Source organism: Carya illinoinensis, chromosome 5 (genome assembly GCF_018687715.1).
Source record: "Carya illinoinensis cultivar Pawnee chromosome 5, C.illinoinensisPawnee_v1, whole genome shotgun sequence".
Taxonomy (NCBI): domain Eukaryota; kingdom Viridiplantae; phylum Streptophyta; class Magnoliopsida; order Fagales; family Juglandaceae; genus Carya; species Carya illinoinensis.
This window is the reverse complement of record NC_056756.1, coordinates 4,002,692-4,019,954: the sequence shown is the minus strand read 5'-3', so window position 1 is coordinate 4,019,954 and position 17,263 is coordinate 4,002,692. Positions and strand designations below refer to the sequence as shown.

The 17,263-nt window shown below is 37.4% G+C and overlaps 2 protein-coding genes across 3 annotated transcripts; both read right to left on the bottom strand.

The window, feature by feature from the left end:
- Positions 1-4,486: 4,486 nt before the first annotated feature.
- Positions 4,487-7,187, bottom strand: LOC122311678 (non-specific lipid transfer protein GPI-anchored 31-like). The gene is made up of 3 exons (XM_043126315.1): positions 6,631-7,187; positions 6,246-6,272; positions 4,487-4,891 (listed from the first exon to the last, which is right to left on the bottom strand). The coding sequence occupies exons 1-3, from the start codon at positions 6,977-6,979 to the stop codon at positions 4,719-4,721; spliced, it is 549 nt and encodes a 182-aa protein (XP_042982249.1). The 5' UTR covers positions 6,980-7,187; the 3' UTR covers positions 4,487-4,718.
- A 1,755-nt stretch (positions 7,188-8,942) lies between these two features.
- Positions 8,943-17,186, bottom strand: LOC122309475 (probable protein phosphatase 2C 71). Of its 2 annotated transcripts, XM_043122974.1 has the most exons (10): positions 16,611-17,173; positions 15,800-16,335; positions 15,462-15,592; positions 15,175-15,241; positions 13,830-13,917; positions 12,963-13,132; positions 11,853-11,996; positions 10,480-10,608; positions 9,691-9,866; positions 8,943-9,332 (listed from the first exon to the last, which is right to left on the bottom strand). In XM_043122974.1, exons 1-10 carry the CDS (start codon positions 16,837-16,839, stop codon positions 9,293-9,295), a joined length of 1,710 nt encoding a protein of 569 aa, XP_042978908.1. In that variant the 5' UTR covers positions 16,840-17,173; the 3' UTR covers positions 8,943-9,292. The 2 variants fall into 2 exon arrangements, with proteins under 2 accessions (XP_042978908.1, XP_042978909.1); XM_043122975.1 differs by lacking the exon at positions 11,853-11,996 and having other exon boundaries at positions 16,611-17,186.
- Positions 17,187-17,263: the final 77 nt, after the last annotated feature.

The window sequence follows — 17,263 nt, the reverse complement described above, 5'->3', positions numbered from 1 at the left end:
CATGTTGAGATATAAAGCTGTGATTGTTTTATTATATTAATGGTATCACTGTAGCATGCAATTAGAGGTATTCTTAATTTATATATTGTTTGGGCTATGCAATCCGAAAAGCTTGCCCTGTAATACTAGTTTTACAAAATGAGCAACAGAGGGGAAACATGTGTTTGCAAAAAATCAGTGTATTGACTATTGAATATTTTTGGACTATAATTTCTTGACCCTATCCATGATCAATTATTAAAAATCTCCAGATTCATACTTTTGCTAGTAGTAAGCATGGGAAGCCAGGAACTAAAGAAAAAATCAATAGAAACCCATATGCTTAACCACACGGCTTTGACAGCAAACTGTTTTTTATTATTATTATTATTATTTAGCAAATTTGCTATTTCCCTAAGTTTATATTCTGACTTTAGGCCATATTCAGATTTTTTTTTTGTGCAGTTTATAATATTTAATATTTTTATATAATAATAACATTTATGCAAGTTCATTTACTGACTTTTAGTATATTTTTGTTACAGATGGACCAGATTCAAGATTCTACTACAGATGATGTAGAGTCAAGTATGTCTACACAAAGTGGTACAGCCCTACCTCCACCCGCACCCAATGTAAGTGGTAGACATAGGTCAATGGTTTGTGATCATTTTACTAGAATACCAAATGGTGATCCAAGTAAACTTAGGGCTAAATGTAATTATTGTATTGATTCGTATACATGTGATACGAAGACCAACGGTACAAAGTCCATGAAATATCATATTGAAAAATAATGTAAGAAATGTCCTTTTAATAGGACGGATAAGTCTCAAACTACCCTAACTTGGAAGGCGGATGGAGGAAGTGGTAGTGGGGAACTTGTGTCTATAGCCTTTAGTGTTGAGGCTTGTAGACAAAGCTTAGCAGAGATGATAATTCTTGATGAGTTACCCTTTAGGTTTGTTGAAGGAGAGGGTTTTAAGAAGTTTATGCTTACTATTTGCCCTAAGTGGGTAACGATTCCATCCCGTGTTACGGTTGCAAAGGATTGTTTTAGTGTGTATATGAGGGAAAAAAATAAGTTAAAAAATGTTCTTCAAGGGCAACGAATTTCCCTCACTACGGATACATGGACATCCATACAAAATCTCAATTATATGTGTCTTACTGCACACTTTATTGATGATAATTGGAATCTACACAAGAGGATTCTTTCTTTTTGTTTGGTTGAGAATCACAAAGGGGATACACTTGGTAAGGCCATTGAGATGTGTTTGCATGATTGGGGGCGACCAAAATATCTTGCTATCACACTTGATAATGTAAGTTCTAATAATGGTGCAGTTTCTTATTTAAAGAAAAAAATCAAGTATAGGAAGGATACTATTTTGGAACATGAATTCTTGCATGTTCGATGCTGTGCCCACATCTTAAACTTAATTGTTCGTGAGGGGTTGAGGGAATTTGATGAGTCTATTGCGAAGGTGAGAGGTGTTGTAAAATATGTGAAATCCTCACCTCAAAGGTGGAGTATGTTTAAAAAATGTATACAATTAGAAGAAATTACGTGCAAAAGTGACATTTGTTTAGATGTACCGACTAGGTGGAACTCCACCTATCTTATGCTAGATAGAGTTTTAAAATTTCGAAGAGCGTTTGAACGGTTGGAAGAAGAAGATTCGACTTTCCTTACTAGTATTGGAGATGATGATGAGGATGATGAGGACGATGTGGAGCAAGTAGTGAATAGGAGAACGTCAAAAAAGTTGGGGGCCTCCCAATAATATTGATTGGGAGAAGGCAAGGTTGTTTGTAAAGTTTATTAAACTATTTCATGATGCAACTTTACGCTTTTCGGGGGGTTTGTATGCGACTTGTAACTCTTTTTTTCCGGAGTTAGCTACAATATCCGATGCAATTGATTTGGAGTGTCAAAATCAAAACCTTGTGATGGGATCAATGGCCACAAATATGAAAAAAAAAAAAATTAACAAATATTGGGGCAGCTTGAATAATATGAATATGTTGTTGTTTGTTGGGATTCTTCTTGATCCTCGGTACAAGATGCGATATCTTGACTTTGAATTGGAATGGATGTATGCCCATGATCCCACAAAAGCAGTTGATTTGAGTTGTGAAGTGAAGAATACTTTAACCCGCATGTATGAGGCATACTTTGCAAATGAAGAAGTGAGCAACTCTTTACAACAACAACAGGAGCCTAGAAGTTTATCACATGAAAATGTACATCTTACTAGTGAAGATGGTGCAAGTACAGGCGTAGATGTTCGTGCACAAAGAATGACCATATTTAAGCAGCGGTTGCAGTCAGAGGACTCTCTTGAAAGTAAGTCAGAGGTTGATAGATACCTAGATAAAAAGTGTGAGACAGACAGTGCAAGTTTTGACATTCTAGTTTGGTGGAAGGTTAACTCATTTAGATATCGTGTGCTTTCAAAAATTGCACGCGATGTACTTGCAATACCAGTCTTTACAGTTGCCTCTGAATCTTGCTTTAGCACGGCGGGTCGTGTTCTTGATCCTTTTCGAAGTAGTTTATCTCCAATGATGGTTGAGGGCCTCATTTGTACACAAAATTGGCTTCGTTCTTCATCTACTCCAATCAGCCTTAGAACTATAATGGATGATGTGGGGGATTTTGAAAGGCAGTTGGATATGGGTATGTTTATTATTTACTTCATTTATAACTTTTATGATCTATATATATAGTGAAAATTTATATAAATTGTGACTTTTTTTTTCCTTTATTGTATAACACTTGCTCAGGAGGGTGAAAATTCTATGGAGTCGTCAAATACAATGTCTACATCTAATGCAAATTCATGAGGTGAAAACTTGAATTCTTTTCTTTAAAATTTCAGATTATTTTATTCAATTGTGACTTGTTCAATTTAGTTTTAATTTTGTATTGTCTCTCATTGAACTTTTGTGTCCTATTTGGCAGTATTTCGTTTGGTGATGAAAGCTTTGACGAGATCAAGTATTTGCCATTTAGAGATCAAATCTATGTTATTTGTTATTTGTATTAGTTATTATTTAGTCATTTGTACTTCATAATATCACTTTATTAGTTATTATGGCTAGAAGCCTAGATGCAAGGATTGTAAATTGTAATATTTTTTGTGTTATTTGCTTAACTTTTTTTGGTTTCTTATTTTTTTTTCCCTTTTATATGAACTTTTGGATGTTTAGTTGGCATGTTTAGTTGGATGTTTAGTTAAGAATTAGATGTACTCTTCAACTTTTTTCTTTTTCTTTTGAAATATGGATGTTTAGTTGGCATATAATTAGATGTATTAAATATCATTTGATATAAAATATTGCTTGTATGTGAGGATTTGACATGAATTGTTGGATTTTTTATTTTTGGATGTAAAAGTGGTGCTCTTGAGGTTTTAATGAAGTCTTGGGTCCTTTGCAAGTCATTAATTTAGACATTAAGTCATGGTTCTTTTGCAATTTATGGGTCTTTTTTAATTTTTCTTATTTTTTTCCTTGTAAAATCTTTTATTCAAATTTATTGTATATAGATAATTTTCTTTTTATGCTTAATTTTATTTTGCATTCAAATCTTTTTTTTTTAGGTATTTTTTGACTTGAAATTAAATAAAATATTAATGTGATTTCACTGTTGGGCCGATGGGCCACATGGCCCATATTTGGACTAACCGGACCGGACCGGACCGGCGCTTAGTGCATTTCGGTCCGGTCCAGGGTGGGAAAACCCTAGACCGAATTAGTCCGGTCCGGTCCGGTCCGTAAATCTCCCTACGGACTGACCGGACCGAATTCACCCATAGTCAAAACCCATAAGCCCTCAGTCGTTGACCGATACAACCTATGCATGTGAGGCATGAATGTTAAAAATTAATATTTTTCATAAGAAAAGTTAGATGAAATCATTGGCTCTTGCATCCATTCTTTCAAGGAACTTGTTATGAAATTAAGCAGCAGCTCAGAGAATATCTAGGGATGGTATTTTGAGCCGGTTCATATGTGTTAGGTTTGGGCCATGCAAACATTTCGGGTCAATCCACTTTTTACTAAGGCAGCTTGCAAATCGATTGTGTGGCCCAATGCCATTTTATACTTAGCTTACTTTGAGCTTGGGTTTGACAAATTCTGATCCAACAATCGAGGCCACCTAAGGCTAGCTAGCTCAAGCTGTCGAAGGCTCCTGCACTTAAATAAGGATTTGAACGATTCATTTTCATCTTTAGCATGGGCGTTGTTGGCATGATGGGCTTTAATAATAGAGAATTCACCTAAACAACTGGAAAAGAAAACGTACGAAAGTTCTATTTGCACATAAAATAAAGATCTCGGCTTGGTTTGTTTGCAACACCACCAACATCATACTTGAAAACTTAAAAATTCTTCTTCTAATCCGTGTCTGTGTAGCCAAACCAGCAGAGCATGAAGGATACCATCTTTCGTGCTGTGCCGGTGCGCGTCTGTGTTTGTGTTCAAAGAACAGGCATGATAAAAAAAAAATGGGTATGACACATTAATACTGTCAGAAATAATCCAAACTTTGAAGCAGGTTTCAACTCAAGTGGTTCACAAAATGAATTCTATCTACTTTAGTCACCACTCCATAAGCGGAAAGCTAACCCTCGTACACAATCTCAATAAGTAAATTTTAGATAAACATGACAATTCTCCCTCGGATCATCTCTTCTTCTGGCTCTCACAAAATTGACACTGGCAGCTGCTCAGAAACTAGAAAATGATGCAACCACTAAGCCAACAAGTAGGGATCCGACTGAAATTGCGAGCACTGAAGAATCGGAGCTCCCTGGAGCTGGAGATGGTGCTATCTCATTCTCTCCAGTAGTGGCCTCGGGAGGGACAGCAACTGAAACTGGAGAAACTTCCGGTGAGAGACCTGAAACCACAACCAATACATATGGTAGTGAGATTCGAAATAAGTTCAAAAACCAATTGCACCACCAGCTCTTCCATCCATACTCCTAAGATTTAAAATTGAAGTCCCTGCAATGTCATGTTGGTCCCCAAACAACAGAATGGCTATTGTATCCGTTTATGACACATTTTAAAATGGCTATTGTATCCGTTTATGACACATTTTAAAATGGCTATTGTATCCGTTTATGACACATTTTACGGTATCTTATCAGTTTAGCTGCGCAAAGGGGTGTCACAGGGGACCAACAGAGATTTCCTAAGGAAAGAAAATCTACATAAGTACACCCGATCATAACTCATGGGACATAGAGACAGGATACTAGAAATAAGGAAAGTTGTCAAGACTGCAAACAGAATCTAGAACACAGATCCTACAAACTGCAAAGGCAGTATTTAAATTTCAAATCTGATTCAGAAAAAGAATGTCAATAAGAATTCCACAAACTTCCATCCATGCTTATAACATGAAGAGTCCGTAACAATGCTGATGACTACGAAAATAACCCCGTATGTCAAAGCAAATACAGAAAAAGTTATGCAACCCAGCAGCTGGACAAAAGCTATCGCATTAGATCTTTAACGTCAGGATGAAAAGCTCAATATCCAGATACAAAATTATGGAATTCACTCATTTGAATATTCAATGATCAGTAGGGCCTATTGTATGGGGTAGAGGCATGTAATCTTGCTTGGTGGGTAGCACATGGATTGAGTGGGCTAAATAATGTCCTTTAAATTGCTTTTTTCGTTTGTTCTTTCGCATGAAAACAAAATCTGTAATGTCCATTCTTTAGATATAATAACTATAACCAAATCTATAATTAATTCAAGAGTAATGCTACGTATAGTCACTGTTGCGTACTCTCTTCATACTCTACTGATATGATAGACTGGATCAATTTTTTTTAATACACAATCAATCATATCAATAAAACGTGCAAAAAAATAATAAGCAAAATAATTGCAAATCAAATTTTTGTTAATCCAAATCAGATCAACAATCACATTTCTTTTTAGAAGTGACGGGACACTCGTCACGTCTCAACAACGGGTTAGAGACCTGGGAAGAATTTGCTCCAATTCTTTCGAGGAAAACTTTGTCCAAATCAGAATGCCACTGATAAACAACTGAATAATTTCAATTTTGCGTTTGTTTTTTCACCTTTTAGATTAGCATCAAACAAGCAAATTGACATTAATAATTTTACCAGGAAGTAAAAACTGAATATAATTTTTATTTTTAGATAAAGATCAGGGTAAATATGCAGGAAAAAATTACGGTAGGGTCGGTCAAGATCAGGATCAAAACATACCGGGAGCAGCAGCAGGAGTCAAAGACACTGCAAAACAAGAAAACCCCACATAATCAAATAGTGAATCCAAACACAAACTCAAGTGTCAAGACAAATATGATAATTACACAGACGACGACAGCAATTGTAATTCCAATTTCTTCCACAGAAGATTTCCCATAAAAACGAAAAATTCCGTACAAATGGCAAAACTTTATATCAAGAGTCAAGCTCAGTCCTCAAATAGTTAAACACTAAAATCTCCAAGAGAAATAAAAACAAGAAGTTGATCTGAGGGAAGGAAAAAAAAACCGTTAGGAGAATGTTTCTGAAAAGCAACCTCAGGAAAAAAAGGAGGAGGAAAATAAAGGAAATTTAGAAGTGGAGTATCCTAAAAGTCACTGACGTGCGCAGTTAGCGGCAGCGGGAGCAGAGACTTTGCAAGCAGCGGGAAGGGCCATAGCCTTGGTGACATTCAAGACCACACCAAGAGAAGCACTGCTCTTGAAGGCCTCACAGAGGCAGGCTGCATCAGCCTTGAGCACAGTCTTGAGGCCAACGCAACAATTTCCCTCTGGCTTAGTTGTGGTGCTACCTTCGGAGACGAAGGACAAGCAGTCAGCCATGTTCAAGATCAGGCTGGAACAGTCCACGGACGGCGCTGGGGCGTGTTGTGAGGACGCACCTTGCGCAAAATCGAAGGCCCAGATGGCCAACACACACATAACTAGAGAAAGGCTTAGCTTTGCTGCCATTTTTGCTTTTCACAGAGAGAGAGAGAGAGATGGCTTCTTGGAGAGATTGGAGATGGGAGTTGGGAGAATGTTGGAATGTGGAACCGTGGGGGGTTGCATTAAATAAGGGAAGTGGGGGGAAGTGGGAATATAATGACGAGAGTCTTTGACAGCGCAAAGAAAAGGAAGATTGTAGTCAAGGAAGGGGAGAAAGAAAGCGCACCAATTTTACGAGGATACAGAACGTTCTAGCTAAAGTATAGGGGTGCGCCACTGCGCCCTACGGGGCACAGCAGTCGGTGCAATGAAGGCTGTTTGTACACGTGTCAAATATTCATGACAGCATGCTATGCCAGACATAAATGACTGTCTCTTTTTATTGAGCAGACATAAATATTAAATGACTCGAAATTTGAACAGAAAAAAGGTCCCAATTTCTCCAATCCGGAACGGATATTACTCTTTGTAAATTTGTATGTTGCAATCAATGCTAAAAGGAAACGGCTACAAGATTTGATTTTTGAGATTTGTTTGTTGTCTGGACACTGCACTAACAGTCGAAAAATCAGTTTTAATTATGTGTGAAGGTTTCCTAATGCTGCGTTTAAAGCCTTAAAACTTGAGGCAGCGTTTGTTACTATAGACTTTTGTCTGTGGGGTGGATACTGGAAAAAGGTATTGACTTCTGGTTTCCAAAGCACTAAACGGCACAGTAACTGCGAGAGAAGAGGAATGCAGTGCAAAGCTGGATCACATATGCAGTGGACTCTCAACAGTCCAGTCAACTTCATATATATATATATAATATATATCATTACAAATATTGATATTTTAATTATTTTAGAGCATACCAATCAAAAGAAAATACAAAGTGTTGAACTTGTTACTGCTTAATTAATTTTTGTATTAATTTCTAAATAGGAGCAAAGCTAAAGCTAAAAGCTAGAGATTATTATAAGTAGTTGGCAGTCGGAGTGGCCGAAAGGACATGTTGATGAACCAGGTCTACTATATGTCGTTTCCATCACTATTCTTTTCATGAAGTAACATTTGTAGGTGCGCGGGATGGAAGTATTGCTTAATCTTTTTTTTTTATTAAATAAATATAAAATTTACATTAAAAAATTAATTTTTTCATAATAAATTTTTATTTTTTTAAAAAAATTAGGTAACTCTTATGTACTATATAATTATATTTAATATTACTCGTTACTCCACTCTCTCTTACAAACATTTCAAAGTTCAAACCACTTTATGCCAAAAGTTAAGGTCCAACAAAGCATTTGAACGTTGCAATTAGAGTGTTTGCTTTCATTATTATTATTATCTTAAAGTTCATCAAATCATGATTTATTCGGCCGTCACGACTGCTTAGGGGCCTCCCTAGGGGATTAATGATTGGGTTCTCTCTCTCTCTCTCCCTCTCTCTCTCCCCCTATTTTTTTCTCACTAAACTTATATGATTGGGTTATGCTTCTACTAGTTTCTAAACAATTGGGTTAGCATAAAAAAGAAGCAATATTTCGATTCGAAAGGAGGAGGAGAAAGATTAAAGTCGACACCGATTTTAAAGGAATCAGGCTTTCCCAATCGGAATAATGATATGCATCGGCATGGCAAATCGTCATAATTGGGGTTGACTGAGCTCGTGAATTACATATGTAATTTCTATAGAGTGGACCCAAATTCAATTATGGCCTGTTTTTTTGCATCTGGCATTGTAGACTCTCTCTTTGATCTCTCGAACGGGATTCTGTTTTGTCAATGATGAGGGCTCTCCTTCATCAATGTTGCAATTGGCCTTTCTGTGTCCGTGGCATTGCAACATCAAGATGGCGATTCCACCAGCCGGTTAAAAAGCGTGTTGTGTGGAGGGTCCCAACACTCCCAAACCAATTTTTTAACATATGAGCCACTTGCCCTCAAGGACATCTACTTTTTCTTTTCTTTTTCCTTTTTCCCTGATATATAAAAAGCCCTGAAGTGTGACTTGTTTCAAGCTGTCAATGTGGTATTAGTAATTGTGTTGAAGAGAAAACAAGGGTACATGGTACAAAACAATGCGCTATCAGTTTAACTGCTGACGGGCAGATGAATGCTTGATTGTGAACATGCAATGCAAACGACCCATACAGTCACGTGTTGCTCTCAAACTAACTACTGTGCGATGTTAGGCGTTCAATTTAAGGAAATCCAAGCCTCATTAACTGCTGCTGGTATGGGTATGGATAGCAGTAACACCTAGAATCAAAGAACAGAACCTTGCTCTCTCAAGTACAAGGCATCATAACTAACAGTCTCAAGTCTGTATATTAATCTGGCAACCGGAAACCGCTAATTCATGGTTGTTCTAACCGGGTGAGTTCCTTGGTCACTGCAATATGATGACTTAATATCAAACGGTTGTGTAAAATCCAAAGGTCTAAAAAGAGTCTCAGCCTGCTAATGAAGCAAAATCAGAGTATATTGGCATTCATGCAATAATTAAGATTTTATGTATCCAGCCACTGAAGTGAATAGCATCATATATATATATATATATTTTTAAAGGTAAACGATTATATTATAATAATAATAATAGGCAAAACCCGAGTACACATGCATTATACAAGAGATTAACCTATTTGGGGGGAGTGAATAGCATTATTATATACATTCTACATAACAAAAAGATTGGAATTTTGGTATCTGCAAATGGAACAAATGATATAAGATGGAGAGAAAGAGGTTACTGTGAATCAGAGCTGGATCTCCTTTGCACCAATGAAACAATGACAGTCACATCATCGGGCTTGCCACCAGTACATCCCACATACCCTGCCGCCTGGGCTGCATCTGCAAATGGAGTCCTTGCACGTGTTGACTGCCCCACCTTTTGAGCTCTCGTGGCCAAGTACTCTGCTATATCCTGAACCACAAAAAGTTGGCATCTTAGAAAGCAATGCAAGGTTATCAGTAAACCATGTATCTTAGCGCACACAGGTCCTATTAAGTAGAGCTGGACCATAGATTCCCACTTAAATTGTATTATAGTGGATGGCCAAGGGTCAAGGTCCTTATTGCAATGAATCCTAATAAGAAAAGAAAATAAACTCTGTAAAATAAGACATATAATTTGACTTTCAAGTGTTAAAACTTTGGTCCATAAACACAATAGTACATTACATATATATATGTTTTAATATTAGGTTCAAAATTATTCAAGAATTCTTTACCAAGGAGGAAGAGTTCCTTTCCTTGATCTTCACAAGAACTTTGATATTTATCAAATGAATCGCTGCAGATGATACATGTACACGAACCATGAAAAGAACAGCAATGGTACTCTATCAACCACAAAGCAACTACCATTATGTGCACCATATGGTTTTTTGTTATGACACAGTGCCACATGCATGGCTTGCTAAAACTAATGCTTAACACTTACCTTCTTTTCTTTCTTTTTTCCTGTTTTTGGTCCTCATTTACCGCATTAGATAATCATTGGAAAACATAAATGAGACAGTGTTGAGAATGTGCACCTGAGGTTCCAAACTCGTTTGCAGTGACTCTGATATAGCTGAAGCAATCTCTAGCTCATACAAATTGTCAAAAAGGCCATCAGTTGCAGTGACAATCATATCTCCCTCATCCAGATCAATCTTGTAGCACTGAAACATACATGTTATACACCAAAACTCCATATAAATTTTGTATCCTGGAAACATGAGCATATACTTGTAGTATAACTCTCTCTCTCTCTCTCTCTCTCTCTCTCTCTCTCTCTCTCTCTCTCTCTCTCTCTCTCTCTCATAACTTTTGAGCTTAGACATGCACGGTCAAAGTCAAAAATACAGAAATTTCAATAGTTGGGGTGACATACCCCCTGCTAAGAGAGAAGATGAAACAAATCAAACGGGTGTTTTTAACTGGCGCCCCCTTTTGGGTATGCAGGTACTAAAAGTCCTCTCACTACCAACCATCAGACTTGATTGGGCTAGGCCTTGTCAATATGAAAAAGAAAAAAGGAGTCTTTCTGGTATCAACAAGAAGAAAAATAAAATAAAACAACCAAATGGAGACAACAACTATGGGTTACCATCCTACAAAAAAGTATGGGAACTTCTAATAAAATTTGGGGTACCATCCAAAAAAACAGCAGCAGACAAGGGCGTCCTAGGCATAGGATATCAGAGCAAAAAGGAACACCTAGACTACACTTTTATTCTTTGATTGCAGTAAGTAGATCGAAGGTCGTTCCACCCCTTGTTGTCGAAAAAGGCTATTTGTTCTCAAAAGATATTTTTAGTAAACAATGCTCTTAATTCATTTATACTTCTAAAGAATTTGTGAACAATTATTGAAAAACCCAACTACATTGGAACATACTTTGACTAAAATAGACACTAAGATATCTCTTTTAAGGTCTCATTTGAACCATGCCTTGTGCAATTTGAATGGAGCGATATGTTTGATTTAACTTTTTAGGACCACATTCTAACTTTCTTTTAAACGTCCTTCTGAGTTCGGACGACACATTCTGTCCAGCAATTTAAGCTATTCGCTTGAGCTATCCATCAAGCGTTATTCAAACAATCTTCTTGGATTGGATTTACTAAATCAATGTTTAAATGATATATATAATGCGTTTCAAATGAAGTGATCCATGTTTGCCCGAGGATACTATTCAGACAGTATTTTATGATAACGCCAATGAATGGTTTGTAACAACTTATAGTACTTCCAAAAATGGTTGACGTCAATTTGTAGCCCACGAGGGCAGTTATACGAGAAGTCATCAGTCTTCATATGACACAACTCAACAAGCAAAGATTACTTCATTTGAAACGCATTATAGACTTAACAATTATTTAGAAGACTTGGTAGGACAACAAATGAACTTGATCTGATGTACCTCTATGAAATCTGAGGGATTATCGCCTCTTTTAATCTGTAACCGAAAATTGAAGTCATAGACTATTGAGGATGATCTCTTAAGAACAGCACCATTTCTTATTACCATAAATCCCGAGTCTCCAATATTGGCCACATGAAGGACCTGTAAATTCAAATTGCAGTAGTTGATGTACAACCTTGCAAGAAAAAGTTGAAAAAAATTGGAATTAAGGAAAGAAGTTCTCATTATCTGCAAAACAAATTCCTTTCTAAACAACCAGCAGCTTTCCTTAACCATTCGACATGATGGCACTATTAGACAGACTAAAATTTGCATCCTACTTTTATATTTTGCCTATGTAAATGGATTTCGGTACTTCTACTCTTGTAACAGCTGAAACTAATGGTGGGACAAATAGTAAGCTGTTACATGAAGGAGACAGTTTGCAAAGGGTATTGTTTTGAAAGCAAACTACTTGTCATACTGCTAGTTTCAGCACTCTCTCTCTCTCTCTCTCTCTCTCTCTCTCTCTCTCTCTCTCTCTCCCCAGGTTCGACCCTTGTAATAGTTTTTTTTTTTTTTTATCAGTAACCCTTGTAATAGTATCAAGTCCACCTTTTTTTTGTCTCTTTTAATAAATTTTTGTTAGTTATCAAGAATATAAAGTTTAATGACTGTAGAATTTCATTCAAGATGACAATCTAACTACTTATTTTCTAAACCTTGAGAGAGTATCACCAATGAGGATCAATGAGCAGACCCATGTTTGATTCCTCAGACAGATAATATATTGCAAAAAGCATCTAAACTCTTTTGATATTTATTAAAGTAGAAGCCTAAATTTGTTTTGATTGGCACCGGGTGTCCAGGAACAACATCCTGACTAATCCTGGGAGTGCACCGGCCCTTGGCAAGGAGTTTCCCACAAGTGCATTTTAGGTAATTCAAGGCGAAAAGCCTCCGGTCCGTGGCTCCTAGAGATTGTTTGCACCAAGTGGGATTTGGACCTTGGACCTTGGAGAGAGCATACCACCAAGATCAAGGCCTTTGGCCCTTTACCACTTAAGCCAACCGCTAGGGGTTAAGTAGAAGCCTAAATTAAATTCTCAAGTACAGGAAAATATATACCTGACCATCAAAGTAAGCGACCAAAACAGTAGATGATCCAGGAGATTGTGATTCTGCAGCACTTCTTATAAGCAGCTCCTCTGGTTTGATCACTGGAGCAATTTTGGGATCCGACACAATCTTTTCACAGTTCTCCATCAGCTCGCAGGCATATAGTCCAGTACTAACACCTAACAAGAAAATAAACATTGACAATATTAGTATTAGTATTTGATGCCTAATTAAAATAGTTTTCTTATTTTCTTAGTTTTCACCAGCAGTAATTGGCTATTTTGATTGTAAACAAGTAACAAGATAGATACAAGTTGCTTTAACAATCTCATATCATTAATTGGCTGGGGTTATCTCGTGTATATTCCCTTTGTACTTGGGCTTTGCCTACTTTTATGAATAAAACTTCTTGATTACCGATAAAAAAAAACAATTGGCTGGGGTTATCTTTTACAACCACTCGAATGCCAGAACTACAAAATGCAAGCATACTTAAGTAACATCTTTTGATCTACAAGAGAACTCACATGCATTTATAGAAATGGGTAAGCATCAGCCAGTGATAAGTTTCATTACTCTGTTGCCCACCCTTTAAGATGAATTTTGTGTCATAGTTCAGTTAGAGACGTTTTTAAATTTACAGTTGTGTCTACAGGAGAAATGAAAATAAGTGGAGTGAACTAAATTTAGGAGAAATGATGTAGGAGAGTAAGATGTGATTTATGCCATGGTTCAGTCTGAGAGAAGTTTCAAATGCGCATCAAAAGAAAAATGAAAGAAATCAATATTCAGACCCTTCTTTAGCAGTAGATACAAGGATAAAATTAGAGTATGTTTAAATGGTTTATGAAAAAGTGCATATCGTGCAATGAATACCTTCCAGCGACCAATGCCCAACTCCATCGGCCACACCAAGCCAGTTCCGGACAGCAATGAAGTAAGCATCTCCTCCACCTGTCAATGCCTGGCAATTATTAATTTTTGAATTACTGGTCCTTAATCTCCAAGTTAAAGCCAAACATCACAAAAATAGATATTTAGGTTAACCAATCTTTTTTATTGCTCCTGAAACGGAAGGATACTCGTATTCAAATGTAAGTTTCTTACCAAAAGAACAGAATATACAAGAAGACCAAGCACAACATAAGGGTCCCTAAGCCCTATGCACACTGAAAGCAAACCAGGTTCCTACAATTCGAGAGCATAGGCAATCTAAAACTGACATTCAAATTCAAGAAGATTACTTTCAATATTTAAAAGAAGCCCTTTTAAAAGTCCCATCAACCTAAAATCTCAACCGTAATGTCCTGCTAAGCGAATACCTTTTTTATTCCCTTTTATTACCAGCAATAATTGCTCGGCCAAAAACATGAAAGCCCCTGCATATCTGTCTTCAGGATAAACTAATATCCAGACTAAAACCATGCCCAATAGAAGGGGAGGAAAGTAGGGGGGGATGGAAGAAAAGAAAAGGAGGGGGGGGGGGGGGGGGGGGGGGGTTTGGAGATGGAAAGAGAAGGAAAAGGAGGAAGAGGAGTCTACCTCTCCCACTTGTATTTGGTTGAAGAATGGAAGAAAGAAAGAAGCCAACCTGTTGCTGTCAACATGTTGATCTTACCTCATGTGTTTATTTGGTGGAAGTATCGGAAGTAGAGTTCTGAATCCACCTACCATTGGGCAGATTGAATATAGTGGGTCAGAAATGGCTTTGGCTACCCTCTATCCCCCATCCTTCTCTTATTTACATTTTACCTCCCACCGACCAAAGGGATTTTGTTTCTCCTTTCCATTTCATTCCCTATCCATTTACACCCCTTCTACTCTGTCCCCAAAAAGTGTAAACATCAAATGCATAACACGTAATTATGCATTTATCTAGCAGTCAATCAATCTACACAGACAAAAATGTATGCATGCATGCATACAAACATATCAAAACCTTATAGTGATATCAATTGCCTTGTTATAAACTATAGCTTATTAAAAACAATGCGGTAATCCAGAACTTGATTAGATCTACCATCGGAAACAAAAAATAAAAGGTTGATAAATAGGAAGATAGGGATCTATGGCTAAATGAAACCAATCAGTAGAAATTTTGATTAAATAAATATTGAGATTAACTAAATTCTACCACTCATTTGTCTGTATTAAAGTTCCTTCTGTATTTATACTCAAATGCTGAGCATCAGGACGCCACAGAAGGAAATTAAGAAGATACCTTAGAGGGATATGGCAATGAAGCAGCTCCAGAGTAAAGGAAAAATCCTGCTGTAGATATTTCCTCCCTGCATATATATATATATATAATAAAGAAACACAAGGAACAAAATAGTAGATGAGTAGTAATAAAGTTGTAAAGATGGGGCACCACTTTCCATGCTAGTGATTTTTCTAAAACCTATATGCCTCGGGCAAATAAAGTCATCCGGATCATGCATTTGCACCAAATGTAAACAATGTTAAATTATATCTGGGAAGGGAAGATAGGGCAAAACAGCAGCATACCCAGTCGGAATACTCTCGATGGAAGGCAAGTCTACTGCTTCAAAATTTGTAAATCCAGAAACATTGCTTCCATGTGTATCACACGCATTGAATTCTTCCTTCCATTCTGAGGAAAGGGCACTCCCATCTAACTACATATGCCAAAAATACATAATTGATATAATTTTACAGCATAAAAAGCATAACGATGCAATGAGTTGATATCTTCTTAAACCTATCACTCTTTAATTCTAGGTTCCATAGTTCAAGCAGCAACTTTAGGATGCTAATCCATAATAACGAATCATACACAAACCAAGGGTAAAGCTCACTACATTTAAGAAAACGAGAGGACTTACCACTATTGAGCTTTCAATTTTGTCCACATCAACAGATTCATCCGCTGTATTCTCATTTAGAATTGGTTCGGCCGCTAATGGTGCGGACACTTCCATTATCTCAATCACATCACCCTCATCACTTTTTCCCCCGTTTACATCATTCATCATTTTATCAATGCTAAGATCCTTGTCATCCATTGAGGGACAAGTAACCCCAATATGAGCATTTTCCATGGTACTTCTTTCTAAACCATAACTACCAGATACTTCAGAAGCGAAGTCAGATGCAGAAGATGCCAATTTGGATACAGTGCCTTCGAACACTCCTTTCCTCAATTCTGACATAGGATCGCTTACGTTTTCTACCACGCTAATATTTAAATCACGAACATCGCCATCCTCTCTACATTCAGAGATCAGATCAACAAGGTCGTCCACTTCAGTTTGTTTGCATAAATTATGTCCAGAGTCATTGTTAATGGTCTTTTCCTCATGCATTTTCTCGACCTCACTAGCATTTCCAAACCGGAAAAGCACACTGCCATCGGAACACTCTGCCAAAACCACCAAATGCGGCAACGGCAAGAAATTAAAAAGCCATCAAAAACAGAATTTTTAAATATCGGTTAGGTTTGCTGATAAAAGTTAAGAACAATAGAAAAAAAAATGATTGTCAGTGTGTAATCAAAGCTAGCATTGTGTTCATATTTTCTGGAAAAGCAATTCCATCTTCAAAACTCAAACTTGCCGACTGCTCCTTTCCTTATCTCAGTTACCAAACAGGGATTAAATAGAAAGCTAACAAGAATCAAAGACTTTAATGGCCTACCGATTGTTTCCAAAATGACGAAATCGTCGGACAAAGAACCAGACGGTGAGATATGTTTGGAAAGTATCGGGTGCTGCGTCGGCCTTCGCTTCAGCTCACGAATTGGAGTAGAAATTTCATGTGACAGGAAAGGTTTGGAGGAGAAATGGAAGAATCGAGAAAAGCTCAAAGAGCGAGGTGTGGGAGAATGTGAGAAGAAGAGTAGATGAGCCATTTTGAGGCTGAGCATCTCTTCAATGCCGGGCTTGATGGGCTCGCTAGTAGCTAGACAGGAACCTTTTCTGGGAGTGCTGGGCTGAGTGAGAGAGAGAGAGAGAGATAGAGAGAGGAGAAGGTCCTTACGCGTGCCACTAGGGGAGATTTTCTCCGAATCCTGGAAGGGACGTCCGGATAAGGGAAGGGACAACTGGACGTCGGATAATTCATTATTTGAGCATTCATTGTCTGCCACTAATTCTTAATTTCTTAGTGATTTGATTGGATAATAGTGACAGCAGGCTGACACTGGCCCCACAGGACTCGGCTAACCCAATCAACGGCTGAAGACGACGAACTTGCAGTGCTTCTCAGCAGCAAAGCCAACGCCTTTGGAAGTAGGAGGGGAATGAATACAAGAGTTCCAGGGAATGTCACTCCCACCCTTGACCCAAAAA